Source organism: Cardiocondyla obscurior, linkage group LG15 (assembly GCF_019399895.1).
Source record: "Cardiocondyla obscurior isolate alpha-2009 linkage group LG15, Cobs3.1, whole genome shotgun sequence".
Classification (NCBI taxonomy): domain Eukaryota; kingdom Metazoa; phylum Arthropoda; class Insecta; order Hymenoptera; family Formicidae; genus Cardiocondyla; species Cardiocondyla obscurior.
The window spans coordinates 816,381-833,384 of NC_091878.1; the positions used below are offsets into that span (position 1 = coordinate 816,381).

A 17,004-nucleotide genomic window follows, 5' to 3' on the forward strand; every position below is an offset into this window, starting at 1 on the left:
GAACGTGACGATTGGTTGGTTGCGATGCGCGCGATCGCACGGCTTCACTTTTGGCCAATTGAATTGACCGACAGCTGACCGGGGCGTCGTTCGGCAAGGGCGTACGCGGTAATGCTCCGGACGCCCACCCTATTAAAGGGGGCTAAACCACGCGTACCTCCTACTTTCTCTAGCCTTTCGCTTCCTCCCACCTTTCACCTAGCGTGTACCGACCGTAAGGAACGAGTTCTTGCAGCACGTGTCGCTACATTTGAGATTTTTCTAAGATTGATCCATGCAATTTAAGATTTCGATGGCTCGGCTCCTTTTTATCTTCCGAATAATCACATGAAAGAACGTTCCTTCGTTCGGCACTATCGTTTGCTTCATTGCATGAAGAAGTACCCTTTCAACATTTTTTTATTATTACGCAATTTGTAATTCCGAAATAGTAAAAATATCGAGAACTATGTCATCAACTTACATTGTCTTAGATACACATAGATTGTCGTCGATATAATTGAGATATAATTTGTAGCACGTTACCAATGTTCGATAAAAAATTGGAGAAACAGTACTACAAATTATTCATTTGCCACTGGCTTTATTGATGATGATGATGGTGACATAAATTACATGCGCTCGTCACTGTACGTCGTATCACAGCGATGGATAATAAATTAGATGATTTCTTATGATATATAGTTTGTACAATCTTTGTGTGAGTTAATAATGATATAAAGAGTAGTAGCAATAGTAATATCCCTATACATTAGCATAGTTCATCAATTTATCTTTAAAAGTTAGATGACAAACTTTTTTTCTAATGACATACTGGAAACGTATTTTACAGTAATACTATATTCACAATTCTTTTGCAAAAAAATAAATGTTTAGTGCTAACGACGAGCAGAAAAACGATATTATTCTGAATTTAATAATATATAATGTACAATTATAATTCTAGAAATACTATAAGTTCAATAATTTAAGATGGTAAAACTTTAACATTGCTTAAACTCTCAATAAGAATTTAAGAATAGAATACGGTAACAACTGTTAGATCGCAGTTGGCTGTACAAATAAAAGGAATGCAGATGCACTGCATTTTGTGTACATAATATATAGATATTACTCACAAGTAATGTACATAAAATTGTAAAGAGAAAAATCCTGCGAGAAAATAAATATTTTCCTTGAATATGGTTACTTATTAAAAATCTACGTAGTGGACGTGCGTGAAGCAAATCTGATGTTGTAAATTCAATATGAAACACGTTTGATTAATTTCTTTTTAGATCTTATTCGCATTATACGTGTTTTACTTCGCAAAACAAAGTTTGATTTTTTTTATTTTGAATACATCTAATTAAATAAACTAAATAGCTTTTAATAAATATGCGAAAATAACTTTTCTGAAATCAAATGACATAAAAGGATTTAAAAATTCTACAGCATAGAGAATCCTTCATAGTCCACCACCCGATCTCTCAACACTTATTTGTTTCTTGAGCATTTCCTTTTCATGCTGTGCTTCCTCCATTTCAGCCATTCGCGCAAAACGTGAATACGCCACATGTCCAGACTTTATAGCTGACATCATCTGTATAAAAAAAAAGACATGTTAAAAAACATTGGAAAAATTACCAAAAATAAGTCTTCACATCATACAACAAACGATATAAATGCAAAAGAAAATAACAAGCCAAACGTCGTATAACAAATTGCTAAGTTCTCTATCGGTTTAAAAATTATTAGGGATTAGTTGCACGTAATCGTGTTAAAAAGCCAAACGAAAATGTCATCTAGAAAATTCATTACACTAATTCATTGCACTATGGATAAAAAAAATGATAAAAAATAAGGCGTGAGAAAAGAAAATCTGACTGTGACTATATGCACGATGCGCAATGTCACAGACCTGAAGATATTCATCCAATTCGACTTGACCGTTCATATTTGTGTCGATTTCGCGCAGAATTTCGTGAAGTTCTTCACCCGGCACTTCCTTATCTCCAAAGAGCTGTGAATAGAAAGAATGAATATTAAAAGTATGTTTGATAATTTACCTGTAAGTAGTCTTGTAATTCCATTTGGCCATTGTAAGTAACATCAATTTCACTTAATAAGCTGTGCATCTCGTCCTGGCTCATATTTATACCTAATACCTACACATTAGCAATTAATACAACGAAAATTAAAAAAAAAAGTGAATGAAACTAATAAAGAATCTAAAAAATTTGAAATGTATATGCAAACCTTTAGTCCTCGCCTAATGTCATTAACGGACACGTATCCTTTTTTGTCCTTATCTATAATGCGGAAGCGCTTGATATAAAGTTGAATTTCATCCTTCGTAAGATTAATAGGAATTTTGTCACGGGAAGCACGGTTAACCATCTGACCCATCTCTTGAGCGAGAAACTCGCTAGCCTCGTGTTGTTGCTTCTTTTTTTCTTCCGCTGACCAATGTAATTCTTCGGCCATAATATCTATGATGCCCGGCAATGCTTCTTGAGCAGCCTGGACGTTCAGAAAAGCGAGTCGTAATCGACGCGCGATCATGTCGATCGCAGTTCTAGCATATTCGCGCACGCCGTAACGAATCTGAAATATATATTAAAAATTTATTGTGTTAATTAAATTATTATTGTGTTAATTAAATTGTAAATTATTTGAAAACATTTACTTCAGCGTCGATGTACGGAAATTCCGGATGTATCTTTTTTCCGATAATAGGCCACCGTTTTCCTGTAAGCGATGCCATTTTAGCCACTGCAAACGCACGATCCCCATAACTCTTGGATAAATGTTGCGCGACTTCGCATTCCAGACCGAAATCTTGTACCAATCTGATGTACATCGTAGGGCTCCAGCCCTGTGCACCTTCCAGTAAAAAGCCGTCAGTCTGGCAAGGTCTTTCAGGTTCTAAGTCGCAAGCTGTAAATACCAATAATTCTCTTTCGTAACGTTTTTTATAACTCAAAATTATATTAAGCATAAAAATATATAAAACATAAAAAATGTTTATTCTACACATTTTTTTTATGATATCGCTCGATTAATCTTATCAATATACCTTTTATAGCCGCATCAATAGTTTCTTGAGCCATCGCTCGGTAAGTTGTCCATTTGCCGCCTGCTATTGTGATAAGATTCGTAGGACTAACGTGCACAATATGATTTCGAGCGAGCGACTGTGTATTCGGTTTATTCGGATCAGAAACGAGCGGCCTAATACCACTCCAAGCCGAAAGAACGTCTCCGCGGCGCACTTCAACATCCGGATTTAAGTAGTTTTTTACTTCCTGCAGAATAAACATAATTTCATCCTCCGTGGGTCGAGGATTATGTGTTACTTCGCAAGGCAAGTCAGTCGTCCCTGCAATTGTTTGTTTTTGCCACGGCAAAAAGAAGATCACTCGGCCGTCACTCGTCGCTGGATCAAGTAAACCCATTTGATCGGGACTAAAAATATGGTAAATAAAACCTTCGTACAAAATACAATATAAATTAAATAAAATCGTTATTAATGTTTGTAGCATTTTTTTTACCTATAATAGCCAGGTAACACTATGTGAACGCCGGAAGACGGAGAGCAGATAGATGGAACATTTTGGTCATCCATCTTTCTGATGTGATCGGTGAAGGGGCCAGTCGCATTAATTATGGCTTTGGCCTTTACATCCCATTCTTCTCCCGTAAGTTCATCTCTAAGATGAGCTCCAACAAGAACTCGCTTTCCATCCTTTTCGGATAAAAAAATATATTTTTACAAAATGTTCGTATAAATATTTATAAATATTTGACACTTACTTTATCAAGACCTTTTAATAAATTGATTACTTTAACATGATTTACGACTGTCGCTCCGTGTCTCGAAGCTGTTAAAGCAACCGCCAAATTCATTCTAGCATCATCTTGCTGACCTGTAATGTATTAAAAATTTATTTTAAAAATATATACTTAGTGAAATAAGAGTCACAAGAGAAAGAAAGAGAGTAAGATGACTACCATCGTAATAGACAATAGCTCCTGTCAGTTTGTCGCCTTTCAGCATCGGAAAAAGTTCCAAGGCGTTCGATTTACTCAAATAATACGATGATTTGACTGTTTTACTACCAGCTACCAGATCATACATCTTAATGCCAAACCAATAATAAGGAATCTGCCACCATCTGACGAAAGTAGTAGAAATATGCTTGAAAAAGATCGCGCAACATCGAAAACTTACGTTTCGTTAATTAAACATACGTGTAAACCGGTAGCATGATGGGCAATGGATGCGCCAAATGTGGTGCGCTTTGTAGCATCGACGCACGTTCGTGAAGTGCTTCTTTTACCATTCTATATTGTTCGACATCTAGCTGCATAATCGCTTTTTGCAGGTATCGTACGCCACCGTGAATTAATTTCGTGCTTCGAGACGACGTACCGGATGCGAAATCGTCGCCTTCGACCAATGCAGTTTTTAAGCCTTCGAAAGGAAAAAAAGATATAGAGGTGTAAAGAGTAATTTTGTTTAAGTAAACGAGATAAGTCACATGATGATTATACCTCGTGTACAGGCATCCAGAGCACATCCTGCTCCCGTCGCACCACCTCCAATTATCAGTACATCGTAATCCTGCGACTTCAGAGTCTTTACTTGATCTTCTCGTGTCGGCAGAGTCCTTCGAGGTGGCCTTGGTTTTATCTTTACCTCAGCGTGCACCTACAATAAACGAATATGCATGCAAAGGTTATTAAGGAATTCCGACTATATTACAGATAACATGTTGCATACTGACCGTATTATCTGATAACAGGAAGTATGAGGTAAGTGTGCCTGCACCGACGGCACTTGCTCCAGCTACAATTAATCTGAGCGATGCCATAATTTTTTTTATTTACCGCTAACTTCTCGATTTTCTCAAGAAAACCTGAAATAAAAAAAAAAAAAATTAGTATAAACCTTACAACTTTTCGCTTAATTTTTAAAAGATAAAATAATAATGATTTTAAAATACAATCGTAAATTATACTTGATAAAAAAAAACAGTTAATTAAAAGTAAAAGAAAAAAAAAAAAAACTACCGAGGTGACTTGATTTGAATGTGATGCGCACACACATTCAACAATCTATAAATAATTTAAAGATCGTGCATCGAGTCGTGAAGCGTCTCTCAACGCAAGGCTGAGGCTTGTTAATATAGTTATCGCCAGTACGGCGAGACTAGTGATCCGTCCGATCCGGCGACCTTGATAAGAAGCCGGAACACGTGGGATTGCGTAAGTGACACTTTCGGTTAAAACGACTGATAAGGGCAATACAATCACGCAATCACGTCGCGCGGCAAAGATTCGGGTATCGACGGTTGGTTGCAGTCTGGCGGGCTGCTATCTCGTTCTTTAAATCTCTATTAGTCCCGAGTCATGAGACTTGACAAAAAAAAAAAAAAAAGAAGCATAAAAAGAGAAAAGCACGGTATGGTTTAAGTCACGAGATACCGTCGGCCCCTCCTTTTCTACGAAACTATTCTTACGATAATTCGAAGAAAATCGATGGCAACCGAGCTCCGCCGGCGTGCCGACTCCGAGAGCTCGGGATTTAACTCGGCGGGAAGACTCGTGTCTTGAGAACGACTCTAGAGACCCCCGCGTCTCATACATAACAGGCGGGAATACAATGCCGGGCGCGGTGTCGCAAGATTGCGGCGAAAATAGCGCCCGTGAGGCTCGTTCGTGCCAAGTTACACCCGAAATGTCATTCTCTGCGTTCCGTTACGTACAACACGCCACTCTACGTTGCTCGACCCTGGGGTGATCTCCGAGGCTCCTCGCACCTCGGCACCGCTGTCCTTGAACCATCGTGGTCAAGCGAGCACGAGTCGGTCTAGAGGAAACTCGATACGTAGAGACGAAGCGTTTAATCGCTCGTTAGTGACATCATTGCCGATGTGCAAAACGATCGAAGAACCGAGAACTTAAATTCACTTCAGGCGACAATACTTACCGCGAGTTGAAGGGACGCCAGTCTCGTTCACGCCAAATTGAGATGGTTTGACACTAGGATATCGCGTGGCGCATTATATCTCTCTAATGGGCCATTAGACACTTCCACTAACGAACAAACGTTCACGGCCGATGGCCGATCAGTAGCTGAGCAGTGAGCCGCCGATGCGGGTAAAACGAGGCGGAGTGGTGTGAAGTTGCGAACACTGGACATACTCGCTCATGAGAAAAGTGGGGACGAGTTTCAGCGTCACCTATCGCTTGCTCTTCTGAAGTAGTGAATTAAAAGCGATGACGTGTGATGAGGCGCAAAATTCAAACCATTACGCGTGCACGTGCACGCACACGTGCTTCACATTACCATATACTATATATTATTATATTATATATATTATATAATTGCGACTTTTCATCATAAACGCCACTTTATTTTACCTATGTACAGAAACGAAAGTCCCTTAAACGCACCTAGACAACAGTTTGAATACAATAAGATGTAATCGCGTCGAAATTATGTACAAAATAAACGTCGATGGATGCGCGACGGCGTTTTGTACCCTGACTGAGAACGATACGAGGAATTAGCATCGCAACGTAATATCGCGCCTCGCTGCGATGGGCAAATATTATAAAATAAAAAGGAAAAGGAGTCTCTCTCTCTCTCTCTCTCTCTTCTTTCTTTCTTGACTCGCGCAGAAATTACAAAGTGTTTGCGTAGGTAGATAGGTGAACAGGTATCTGTAAATACAAGAACACATGGTATTTTCGTCGAACGTGAGGGACCGAGGTAAAAATTGAGAATCGCAGTCACGATCGATAACCTAGTGATCCCTGGGGAATCTCTTTTCTTTTCCAATCCTGATGCAGAGACAAAGAGCTGCACGAGACACGAGATAACGGTTTCGTTGTCATCCGACACGAATCGGATTCGAGCGTCACATGAGGCTGGACTTTGCATCGACAATTCAAGACAATTCTCACGTCTGAAGATACTTCACGAAAGTAACATTCCGCGAAAAAAAAAACAAAATGTAAAGATTATGACAATTTCTGTTTAAATTAATAATTTTCCTCGCATTCCGAAATTATCTAATGATATTAAGAAACTTGTTTTCTTCATTCTCTCACAAGGGTTTAAGTGGAATGGAAATATTTGCTCTCTCGAATGATCTCATTTATGTGAGACGGCGTCTTTAATCGGTTGCTTAATTTTAAACTTAGTCTTGACCCGGAAAAACATCAGGAGTCAGTATTATTTTCGGCACATTTACCAACGACTGCAGCATTGGCACTTATGTAACATCGATATTAACGTATCTACAACGTGATTAAATCCGCTATAATAGAAAGAAAAGAAAAAGAAAAAATTATTTCATTGAAGTATTACTCTATTTAACATTGATGCAAATAAGAATATCAATGTTTGCCTTGGAATTAATTTTCGTAATTGACTTGCGATAATCTCTATTGACCGCATTCGAGAATCGTTCGTAGTTTTACACGCCGAAAAGATTTACTCAAGAAAAAACTCTTCAAAATAGAACACGCAGCCTCATGCGCCCAAAACTTATACAAAAATCGTCGACCGTTCGCTTTTACAAATCGTAACGTAGTGAGCTGTACATATATCGCGCAAGCGATGATTTTAGAGGACCGATTAAAAGAAGAATAGAATAAATCTTGTCTTTGATTCACTACAGAGTACTCTACCTGAAAACATTGCCATCGATGAACACATTTGTAATTTCATGGATACTCTATTATACGAGTAATCCAGAAGCGTATTCTTTTATTGTTCTTATGTTAGAAATTCACTGTTCAACGTATTTGCGATATTATTTTTTTCTGATACAGTTAATTGTATAGGCCACATGTCCAAGCAGTCTTGAACCTTTTAGGCAATGTTTTTAGGTCGGAGAATTAAATTTTTTTTTTCACGAGAAATATCCCTTCTTTCACTGCCTAATATATTTGATTGACTCCGTGATATAATGACAACAGGTAAACGAGTATGCAGAAAGAATGAGTCGGAATTTAAATTAGAAACTCATCGATTAAATTTGTACAACTTTGCTTTAGTAACGTCCGATTTAATTTAGACGATTTATTCTCGTGCTAAATCATTATATTTTCTCTTTTAAACGTGAAGTGAGCTTTTAACTTTAAATTCGACTCAATCTCTGATCTCATTTTTAATATATCATCGCTTTATACTATTCACTATACTATACGGAGCTCACCGGTTGTACTCGAATTTACATTTAGATTCCACGATTTCTTATTCGCATTATTATAACGAATTCGCCGATACAGCCGTGAAAAATTGTCCCGTGTAGATACGCAATGTCGAGAAGATTAAAGATGTTATTCAGGTGTGCCTAACGCATAATACAAACATCGAATTCGATCGTTTACAATAATTAATGTACATGGACTTCAGAGACAGATGACCGCAAGTAATCGCGTAACGCTTATGAAACAACTTGTATATTTCGTTATCACACATGTCACATTCAGAATCTATCACAAGGATTCGCACGCTCGCGTACGCGCGAATTTATCTGTACGCAACAAGGCGAAATATTTCTTGGACCGGTAATGGCAATGTTTCTTGAATCTAGGATTCTACGTAGCCAATAAGGACTTTTTAAAAATTAATCACTTGCGTCACGTTGCCTCCGAAATTGCCAGCGGAGAATGACCAAAAGAGACGGGCTATTTTACAAAGGATTCCCTCAATTATTTTCGCTATTCGGTACTTTGACCGCGAGTTGCCCCTAGACTAGAGTGAGCTTATCTTTATATAGTAAAACATAATATCATCTTATTCAAGATTCCAACTTCGACCGTTCAACTCGCGGATTGCATTTAAGGTAGGAGTCTGGTTATAAATACATTAATTAAAAACTAGATGAATTTTAAAACATCTTTTAGGAAATTATACAACCAAATTTTTTTTTTTTAATTTTAGAACATTTAATTGCACTACTGAAATAATAGAAATATTTATTCAAAATGTTCGTGATTTTCCTGATTTGTTGGGATTACGTAAAGAATTAATTTTGTTTCAACCTGTCGTACGAGACTCCTTCCTTAAATGAGGAAAATAACTCAGGGTGTTTTATTCAGGATAGAAACTTTGGTTACTCTCCCCTACATAAAAGTTCCATTAAGAACGATTATTTTTCGCCCCAAATTAATACGCTTTATCTTTAAAGCTTATTCTAGGCCGACCCTCGCCGGCGAAAAGAGAAAAACTTAGCATATTTAGCCGGGTATCTCCGCGACGTGGTGACCGATAGGATTTTTCGATCCAAACTGGAGACCGAACGATTCGAATTCACGTAAGCGATGTGTAACAAATTCAGCTGCCGTTAACACATTGACTGCAAGGGTATATACTTTTCAATTTGCAAATCTTTTTACAGATAAACTTTTTTTTTTTTTGTTTTTTTTACTGAATATTGCTCTTTTGATAGTAGTTTTAACCGACCTTTTTCACATGTCGTCTTTGAACTCTCTGATACACAAGATAATTTCGCTTTTCGCCGAACTTAACCACTATCTTCTATGGGCACAGCCAATGTGTTAAGAGAAAAATCGTCTTGTCCTTCCCCTTTTGATTGTGCTAACTCCCCTTTCTCGGCCGGAGGACTCGATCCGGCTGTCGGCGCGAGAGAAGCACTAGGATGAGAGAGAGTGACGCCGTCACGCGCGGAATAATAATCCTTCCCCCGAAAGAGAGAGAGTCAGTCTTGTTGAGGATTAATAGTTAGCTCTGGTACGACTTGGTCTTGGTGGCACGAGGACCTGCTGCCAGACGTGGGCGCGTATAGTCGCAGTGGTTTCGACAGCCACGGGTGCAGCGACACGTCCTCGGCGTACGGCCGTTCGGACGGCTCCTTTCGCAGCAGCGAACGGATCAGGCACTTGGCGCGTGGACTCAGGCCCTCCGGCACGGCGAACAGGCCGCGCGAGATCTTGGCGAAGAGAGACGCGTGCTCGGCGTCGTTGAACGGATAACGGCCCACCAGCATCGTGTACAGCAGCACGCCCAGCGACCAGATGTCCGCCGCCTTGCCGGAATAGGCGCGTCCGGAGCGTAGAACTTCCGGCGCGACATACGCCGGGCAGCCGCGCCGGTCCGTCAGCTTGTCGTCGTCGTTCTCCACGATCACCGCGTCCTCGAGGCTCTCCAAACGAAGCCGCGTTCTGAAAAGACGAAAGATTCAATTTATTAAAAAAAAAAAAAAAAACTTGTAGATATCGTTAGCAACCGATTTACAGTCGTCTCAGAGATGGAACTTGAGCTTCGCAACCCTATTTATTTATTAGCGTGCACTTCTATCCTTCTTCGTTTAATCTTCAATTTACTTGGGCTTTACAGATGTGAGAGAAATCGTTTAATAGCCGGTGGGCGAACTTAGGTACCGAGAAGACCAAAGTCCTTCTCTTGAAAGAGTCACGGACCGGGATATTAAACGTTGCAAAAGATTTACAGCCTTTTTTTTTTTCTCCCCCTTCCTTTCGAACACGTCGTGTGAAATTCGCTCTGCGTGTTTCGGACACGCGTTACGCCAAGCTCTGCATTTATTATCGACCGGTTACGATCTCTGCTCCGTTGCGGAGCTAGAAGCCGAAGATCGTGCAATCTTTTAATGCGCGCGGTCGAGAGAGATCGCCCGGCTTCTCGTGGTAAGTGCGCGCCCGAAGGCGAGGTATTTCAATTTAGCAAGAGGACACCGCGATTGAGCCATCGCTCTCAGCCGTCGTCGTCGAAATAAGAGACGCGGCGAGAAGACAGGAGAGAGAAAGAGAGGCCGGAGCGTTGCGCTGGCCGGCCGTTGCTGCGTTGATCAACCTGCAACGCGGAAGTCGCGCGTGTACGTAATATTCTTGGCTCTTGGGTAACTCCTTCGACGCGAGTTCTCGTATTCTCGCCCACGTCGAACAGCCGGGAGAGGGGCAGTCGTACCTCGGGAAAGCGCCGTGTATTCCAGATCATGCACTCCTACAGAAACGCACAGAGAACTTGACGTTCTCTCCTTCGAGTCACTTGCAAGCAGCAGGGACAAGTATACACCGTGGAGTATATTTAAAACCTGCCAATAGACATCCGGACTCGATGCGGCAACTCGTGCGAAAAAGACTGCGTTTTTCAAAGTAAATAAACTAGTAAATGAACTAAATTACTAATCGTCATCGAGAAAAGGAAGGCGAAAGAAATTTCAAAGCGAGAGAAATGCCAGGCGACTGAAGTCAAACGTAACGTTGGTCCACGTCTCGGAAAGGCACGTCGAAGGAATTTCTCGATGAAGCCATCGGGGATTCCGCGTTGGCGCTTATTTCGGAAAAGCCGGGGAGAGACGGAAGCGAGCCGCACGCGTCACGCGAGAGAGTCGTTAGACGATCTTGACAATCTGAGCGAGTGTCAATGGCCTCTTCGCTCTCACGAGCGAATGAATCGAACGAACGCTGATGACACGCTAGGCTATTCGTGATGAACCAAACGCGGCCGAGAGAGATAAGCGTGGATAGCGAGGGAGAGAAAGAGAGGCAGCGGCCCGGGCCTCTCGCACAGCTTTCTTCGCAAACTTTCACCTGGTCGCGCGGCACGATATCGCTCCGGGTTCAAGAACCCCACGGCGCGGCGGATACTAGGCGCGATGTGATTTCTTGGACAGCTCGTGAAATTTTACAAGCCCCCGAGAAGACCGAGAGACAACGGCGTTTCCACGGTACCGGACTTCCTCGAACGGCGTTACCCAAAGTAGCACGTCTCATTTCCCCGGCGACGTTACAATTGCGGATCACGAGCGTCTCGGAATCGCCATTGATATCAGGTGAATCATTAATCAACGTCGTTAATCAGTCGGCCGCGCTGGTAAAGCCTGAAGCGAATTAGCGTTTCCAATGGCAAGGTAGGATTCTCATCTCGAGATCATTTTCGCTACGCGATTGCATCGGTCTCTGCGATGCATCGGGAATAATCCGAAATTAAGTGCGCGAATGCAGAAATTTAAAAGCGGGTAGTAAAATAATCGTCACGGACGTGACAATAAGAGATTATCTTCTAAATCATTATTTCAAGAGCGTTATGTAACGTATAATGTTAATTTCTGTTTTTTTTTTTTCTTCTTTTTTTTTCCTTTTTTTCTTTTTTAATTTAGCGCTTTGTGAATGCTAGAGTAGCGTACACGTATGTGCGCGTGCGAAATGGGTGAATACGAATCTCAGGTCAACGTCCCGGATTTACAGTTTCGAGAATAGAGTGTCTCTCGGGCGCGAGGAATTAATGACGGCGAAATTTTACTCTCGGGGATCATTAACCTCGCGAATGACGATCCCGCAGATTGAATTCGGTACCCGACTGGACCGGCAGCACGATGCCGTTGCGAAACGCGATGCGTGGCGGAGAGAAATCCAGCGAGATCGCGCCGTGGCTTCCCACCGAGAGGCTGACAACGATGATAACGAACGACGCGCGTTTTCGCCAAGATACACGCGTGACGCGCGTCGAGCCGCTATCATAGGTCAAACTCCATACGCGAAAGCGCATCCGGGAAAAGGCCGATTTGATCGCCTTAATCCGCCCATTGTCGGTCGATGAGGTAAAGAGAAACCCACGCGGGAGGTCCGCGAGCGAAATGGAACGCGCCGTGGTTCTCGGCGAGCACTTTCAGAGAGACATTGCATTTAAAATCGCGACGTTAACTCGAGGGAAAGTCTCGCAAAAGTTAGGAAAGCCCGTGTCGAAATTAACAATTTAAACGTCCAGGTTCCAATTTAACAATTATCGTAAACAAAATTTCATTAGACGTCGAAATTTCACGCGTTAGATCAGGGAGCCTCGGGAGAGTCTTGCAGAAGGCGCTAAAGTTTGCTCCCTCGGGCAAAAGGGAGGAAAGGGTACTCTGCGAGCCGTCTCGTATGTCGGCCGCGTTACGAGCGAGCTGGTGGAGCCGAAGCCGAGCCGAGCCACGCGTTTCCTAATTATACCGACGTTTCAAAACCCCGCAGCAGCCGATGAACCAATATGCTTTTCTGGCTTGCAACATTCCCCGGACTCTCCTTATTCTTACGTACGCGCGCGGGAGCAGCTCGCCGCGCGGTAGGAATGCGATTGGCCAACAACGGGCCGACATACGAGTCGATCGCCGGCGTGCACGACACACAGCGCACAACACACGCCCGGCTCGGCTCGGCTCGGCCTGTTATGCCTCCATCCTCTCGCCTGCCTTCCGCGGCGACACGTGGGTGCGTCGTATCGCGCGCGGATAAACGCACGAACGAGCTTCGCATACACACCCTAAATCACGACTCGACGAGTATCCAATGAAATCACCCTTGAGACATAACGAGAGGGTGATCGCGTTGCTTGCAAAAGTTTGCAACGGCTTGGCCGTGACCACAACTCGAGCACAGCTTCGACGCACCTGTCGATGCGGTCTTGACTATCTTAAACGTTTTATTATTTATTTAAAGAGACGCGAACAGCATGATCTGTTGGAAAACTTTGGTATAAGTGCGTAAAGCTTTTTCCCGACGAGTATGTTCTCCCGAAAGAATAGCGAAAGAAATGGGACGTGAGCTCGGTTTCACACTTTTGCTTTAAGCTGGATTCGCTTCGTATCTCTTGATCCCCTTGATCGTTTAATGTAAGAAAATATTGATTTCTAGGATCATAAATTAGATCTGATGTTTGTATAATGATTTGAATTACGGTGTGTTTAACCTGAATGATTGATTGCTCTAACTAGAGCAACTGATATCAATCAACCAATTTATACTTTCTCCTCCGCGTTAAAGACATAGAAGATAGAATGGTATTAGTATACCTGAATATGTTTATTTTAACTGAATTTCAAACGGTGAAGAACATATGCAAATATGTAAAAATCGCGTTTCTATGGGATACACCTACATACACTTTGGAGAAACGCGCTCTCGATTACCTAAACGAGTGCACAATGCCACGCGATCCGCGACGAATTGGTTCATCATTTCATTTCCATATCAGCTCGTATTTCTTTCCAACGGCGAGCACGGAGAGGCAACTCGCACGCGAAAACCATTCACGACAATCGATTTCCCCTTCACTCGGAAAAACGAGCGCGCTATCAATACCTTCGCCTCGATCCGGATGTGTGTCACTTATCAGCTTTCAATGAACCGTCACGGAAAAAGATCCGACTTTTTACATGAATTTCTTTCGAATATATCATCGCCGATAATTTACGGTGTTATCTCTGTACAAAATATTACAAAAAAAAAAAAAAAAAAAATTTTTAATAAAAAAAATCAAAGGATAAATAATTCTGTTCTAAAGAAGCAAAATTATTACAGGCATCAACGAACCTGAAGTCGAGGACTCTTTCCGAAGATTCGAAATATTCAAGTTGGACTCACCTCGCCTCGTCGGCGAAGACGAACTTCCGGAGCTTGAGGTCCCTCAGCACGACGCCGTACTCGTGACAGGTCGCAACGGCCTTAGCCGCTTGCCGGAACAGCCGCCTTGCCTCGGGCTCGCGCAGCCTCCTCCGTGCCCTTACGTAGGCGTGCAGGTCACCATGGTGACCCTCCAAGAGAAGATAACGCCGACCTCCAGGTGCCTCTACCACGCCGGCTACGCCACTCGCCGCGCCGGTACCCTCCAGACGAAGGTGGGCCTGCAGCAACGCCTCGCAACCTTTGTCGCCCACGGTCAGCGCCTGCAATTCGGAAATGCAATAGTCAGCAACTATCCGCATGCTAATTTGAATGGCAATGTTGAAAAAAATTCGTCAAAATAATCGTTGAATAATCTGTATATCTAATTAATGTAAATAAATGTAAATCTAAAATAAATCTGTGTATTCTAATTAATTCAATCTTTATTAATTTTATCACGCGCTCAATAGTCCCGACCAACTATATTTCTATGACGCGTTTGACATTTTTCTGCAAAAGCGCAAGAACGACGAATGTTCTTGCGATTTATGAGCGGTTTTAATGAAAACTCGATACCGGTTGCGCTGGTGTGCGCTTTCAATTCTGAATGGAAATGAATCTCATCGTTCAACAAGCATCAATTATTTCCACCGGATATCCTTGTGAAAGAGATACTCACCTTCGCGCACTCGAATGACGATTAGGTCATCTTTTTATCCGGCCGCGCAACACGTCGATCGGATTTGAGGTTGATAAAATTACATCCGCTCTGATTTTCAAAATTATTTTAATCACCGACCGAGTTCGCGAATCAAATATCGATACCGAAGTATGACGCTGCGACGATGTGCAATTACGCCCGGTATAAATTTGAGTTAAAGGTAGAGGTTCAATTTGATGCATCCGAACACCTGTGCGCGTATTATTTATAACAATAACTTTAAGGCCGACCTGCGGACAAAAACTGCATTATGGAAACTACGTGCAGCGAACGAAACCGCCGATCACCTTTGAAACTCGGCTCGTCCAGCTGTTCATCTCTCCGGCTCGTGTCGAAACCTGACACCGTTTCGACATTCGAGTCTCATTAGTTTAATAAGAACACCGTGCATTCTTTTCGAAATCGCCCTATCGAACACCGCTTTTGTAACGCTCCTAACTCGCGCCGAAAACTCGCTCGCAACCTCTCGGTAAAAATTAGGAATAAGCGTGCAAAACAAAGTCGGCCCTTTTCGCAAGGCGCGACGAGATTTCGCCTAAACTTTCACATCAGCTTATCAAACGTCATTAACAAACATAAAAAAAAAAAAAGAATTATCGACTTCCTTTCACTTGTCTCGCGGAGAAATTAATTTGAAATTAAATAACCCTTTGCAAAATAATTAAAAATGCAAAACCTTGACGCGTTCCATTTAAGCGCGTATTATTTCATATCTCCAATATCGACGAGTGACCGTTCAATCTGATTCTCGCGGCTCTCCCTCCGCTTTCTCTCCGCTCTTCCAAAATAGATGTGACCTCTATTATTTTCCCCGAAATCGCAATTCCGGCTCGCCGCACGCGGATACGCTTGCGAAAACGCGCGGCACGCTCCCGCGCGTAATTGTCAATTAAATTAAACGGCCGCGTAGCTTTACAGGCGATTATGAATAACGGACGGTAACGTGCCGATACGCGACGGATGTGCGAGGAGGCGAAGAGAGGCGAGTACGCGAGGTGACACAGCCTTGTGTTTGTTCGCCGATGATGTAAGCGACGCATTGTATAACGCGCGGTGATTGTAAAACGTTAATGGAAAAATGCGACGAAGGAGATGGATCTGCCACACGTGGCGAGCTCTGACGACGTATCGCAGCTCGTTTCGTGCGGACCTTGCGAAGGAAAGAGAAAAAAAAAAAAAAAAAAAAAAAAAAAGGGGAGAACGCGATATGGAGAAACGTTGAAATCTATCTCTTCCGATTGTGCGCTGATACGAAAATTCGAGATACAGCGGACGCGATATGCCACAAGCGCATAAATAAGCATAAACGTGCCCAAGGAACAGGAAGCGGCTCGCACGCGTGCGTGTTACGTTTGCATACGTACTTTGTACGTCTTGTAACGTAACAAGCACACTCTCATTTTTTTTCCTATTATCAACGCGAAGCGTTGAGATAACACCAGAGACTGAGATCTTGCAAAAATCGCGGTTCCGCGAACGCGAGAAAATCCAAAATAACGGCTTCGAAAGGAGAAGACCGATAGATTTTTTTTTTTATCTCTTGAAATCAGCCCTTCGTGATTAACATACCTCGCGTTCCACGTTGCAAGGTATTTTATCAGGCATCTCAAAACGGAAATTGTTCTCTCTCTCTTTTTCTCTCGTCAATTAGGGAAAGGGGTCGTCTAGATAAGAATTAATTGAGTCTTCCTTGAGGAAGTTGTAAACGTTTCTCAGACGAGCGGCCGCCGGTTGCGTCGTTGTCGATCTCGCAACGAGCTTCTTCACGGTGGAAGCTTCGATCGACCCGAACATTAGCGGACCGTTACATCCGTATGCCCTATTATATAACGGCCACGGCATTTGGATGGAAACTCAACAGCTGCAGTGCGCCGTGAGGA

The 17,004-nt window shown here is 42.4% G+C and overlaps 2 protein-coding genes across 7 annotated transcripts in view; both read right to left on the reverse strand.

The window, feature by feature from the left end:
* Positions 1 to 563: 563 nt before the first annotated feature.
* Gpo1 (glycerophosphate oxidase 1) lies at positions 564 to 6,258 on the reverse strand. 2 transcript variants are annotated; one of them, XM_070666572.1, is made up of 12 exons: positions 5,975 to 6,258; positions 4,770 to 4,901; positions 4,537 to 4,693; positions 4,234 to 4,456; positions 3,994 to 4,157; positions 3,796 to 3,908; positions 3,534 to 3,727; positions 3,059 to 3,447; positions 2,669 to 2,919; positions 2,239 to 2,586; positions 2,049 to 2,147; positions 564 to 1,582 (listed from the first exon to the last, which is right to left on the reverse strand). In XM_070666572.1, the coding sequence occupies exons 2-12, from the start codon at positions 4,854 to 4,856 to the stop codon at positions 1,448 to 1,450; spliced, it is 2,160 nt and encodes a 719-aa protein (XP_070522673.1). In that variant the 5' UTR covers positions 4,857 to 4,901; positions 5,975 to 6,258; the 3' UTR covers positions 564 to 1,447. The 2 variants fall into 2 exon arrangements, with proteins under 2 accessions (XP_070522673.1, XP_070522672.1); XM_070666571.1 differs by lacking the exon at positions 2,049 to 2,147 and adding an exon at positions 1,901 to 2,002 and having other exon boundaries at positions 5,975 to 6,257.
* A 121-nt stretch (positions 6,259 to 6,379) lies between these two features.
* The window catches only part of Trbl (tribbles pseudokinase 2), a 33,995-nt gene continuing 23,370 nt past the window's right edge, over positions 6,380 to 17,004 (reverse strand). For all 5 annotated transcript variants that reach the window (XM_070666587.1, XM_070666589.1, XM_070666588.1 and 2 more), the window contains 2 exons: positions 14,383 to 14,684; positions 6,380 to 10,185 (listed from right to left, as the gene is read on the reverse strand). In XM_070666587.1, coding sequence (XP_070522688.1) covers positions 9,723 to 10,185; positions 14,383 to 14,684 — 765 coding nt within the window. In that variant the 3' untranslated portion in view covers positions 6,380 to 9,722. The remainder of the gene's footprint in view (positions 10,186 to 14,382; positions 14,685 to 17,004) is intronic.

Coding starts and splice junctions, on each gene's coding strand:
- Gpo1 (XM_070666571.1), bottom strand. CDS start 4,856: ATGGCATCGCTCAGATTAATTGTAGCTGGAGCAAGTGCCGTCGGTGCA. Junction 4,694..4,769: donor TCCTGTTATCAGATAATACG/GTCAGTATGCAA, acceptor CGTTTATTGTAG/GTGCACGCTGAGGTAAAGAT. Junction 4,457..4,536: donor TCTGGATGCCTGTACACGAG/GTATAATCATCA, acceptor TTCCTTTCGAAG/GCTTAAAAACTGCATTGGTC.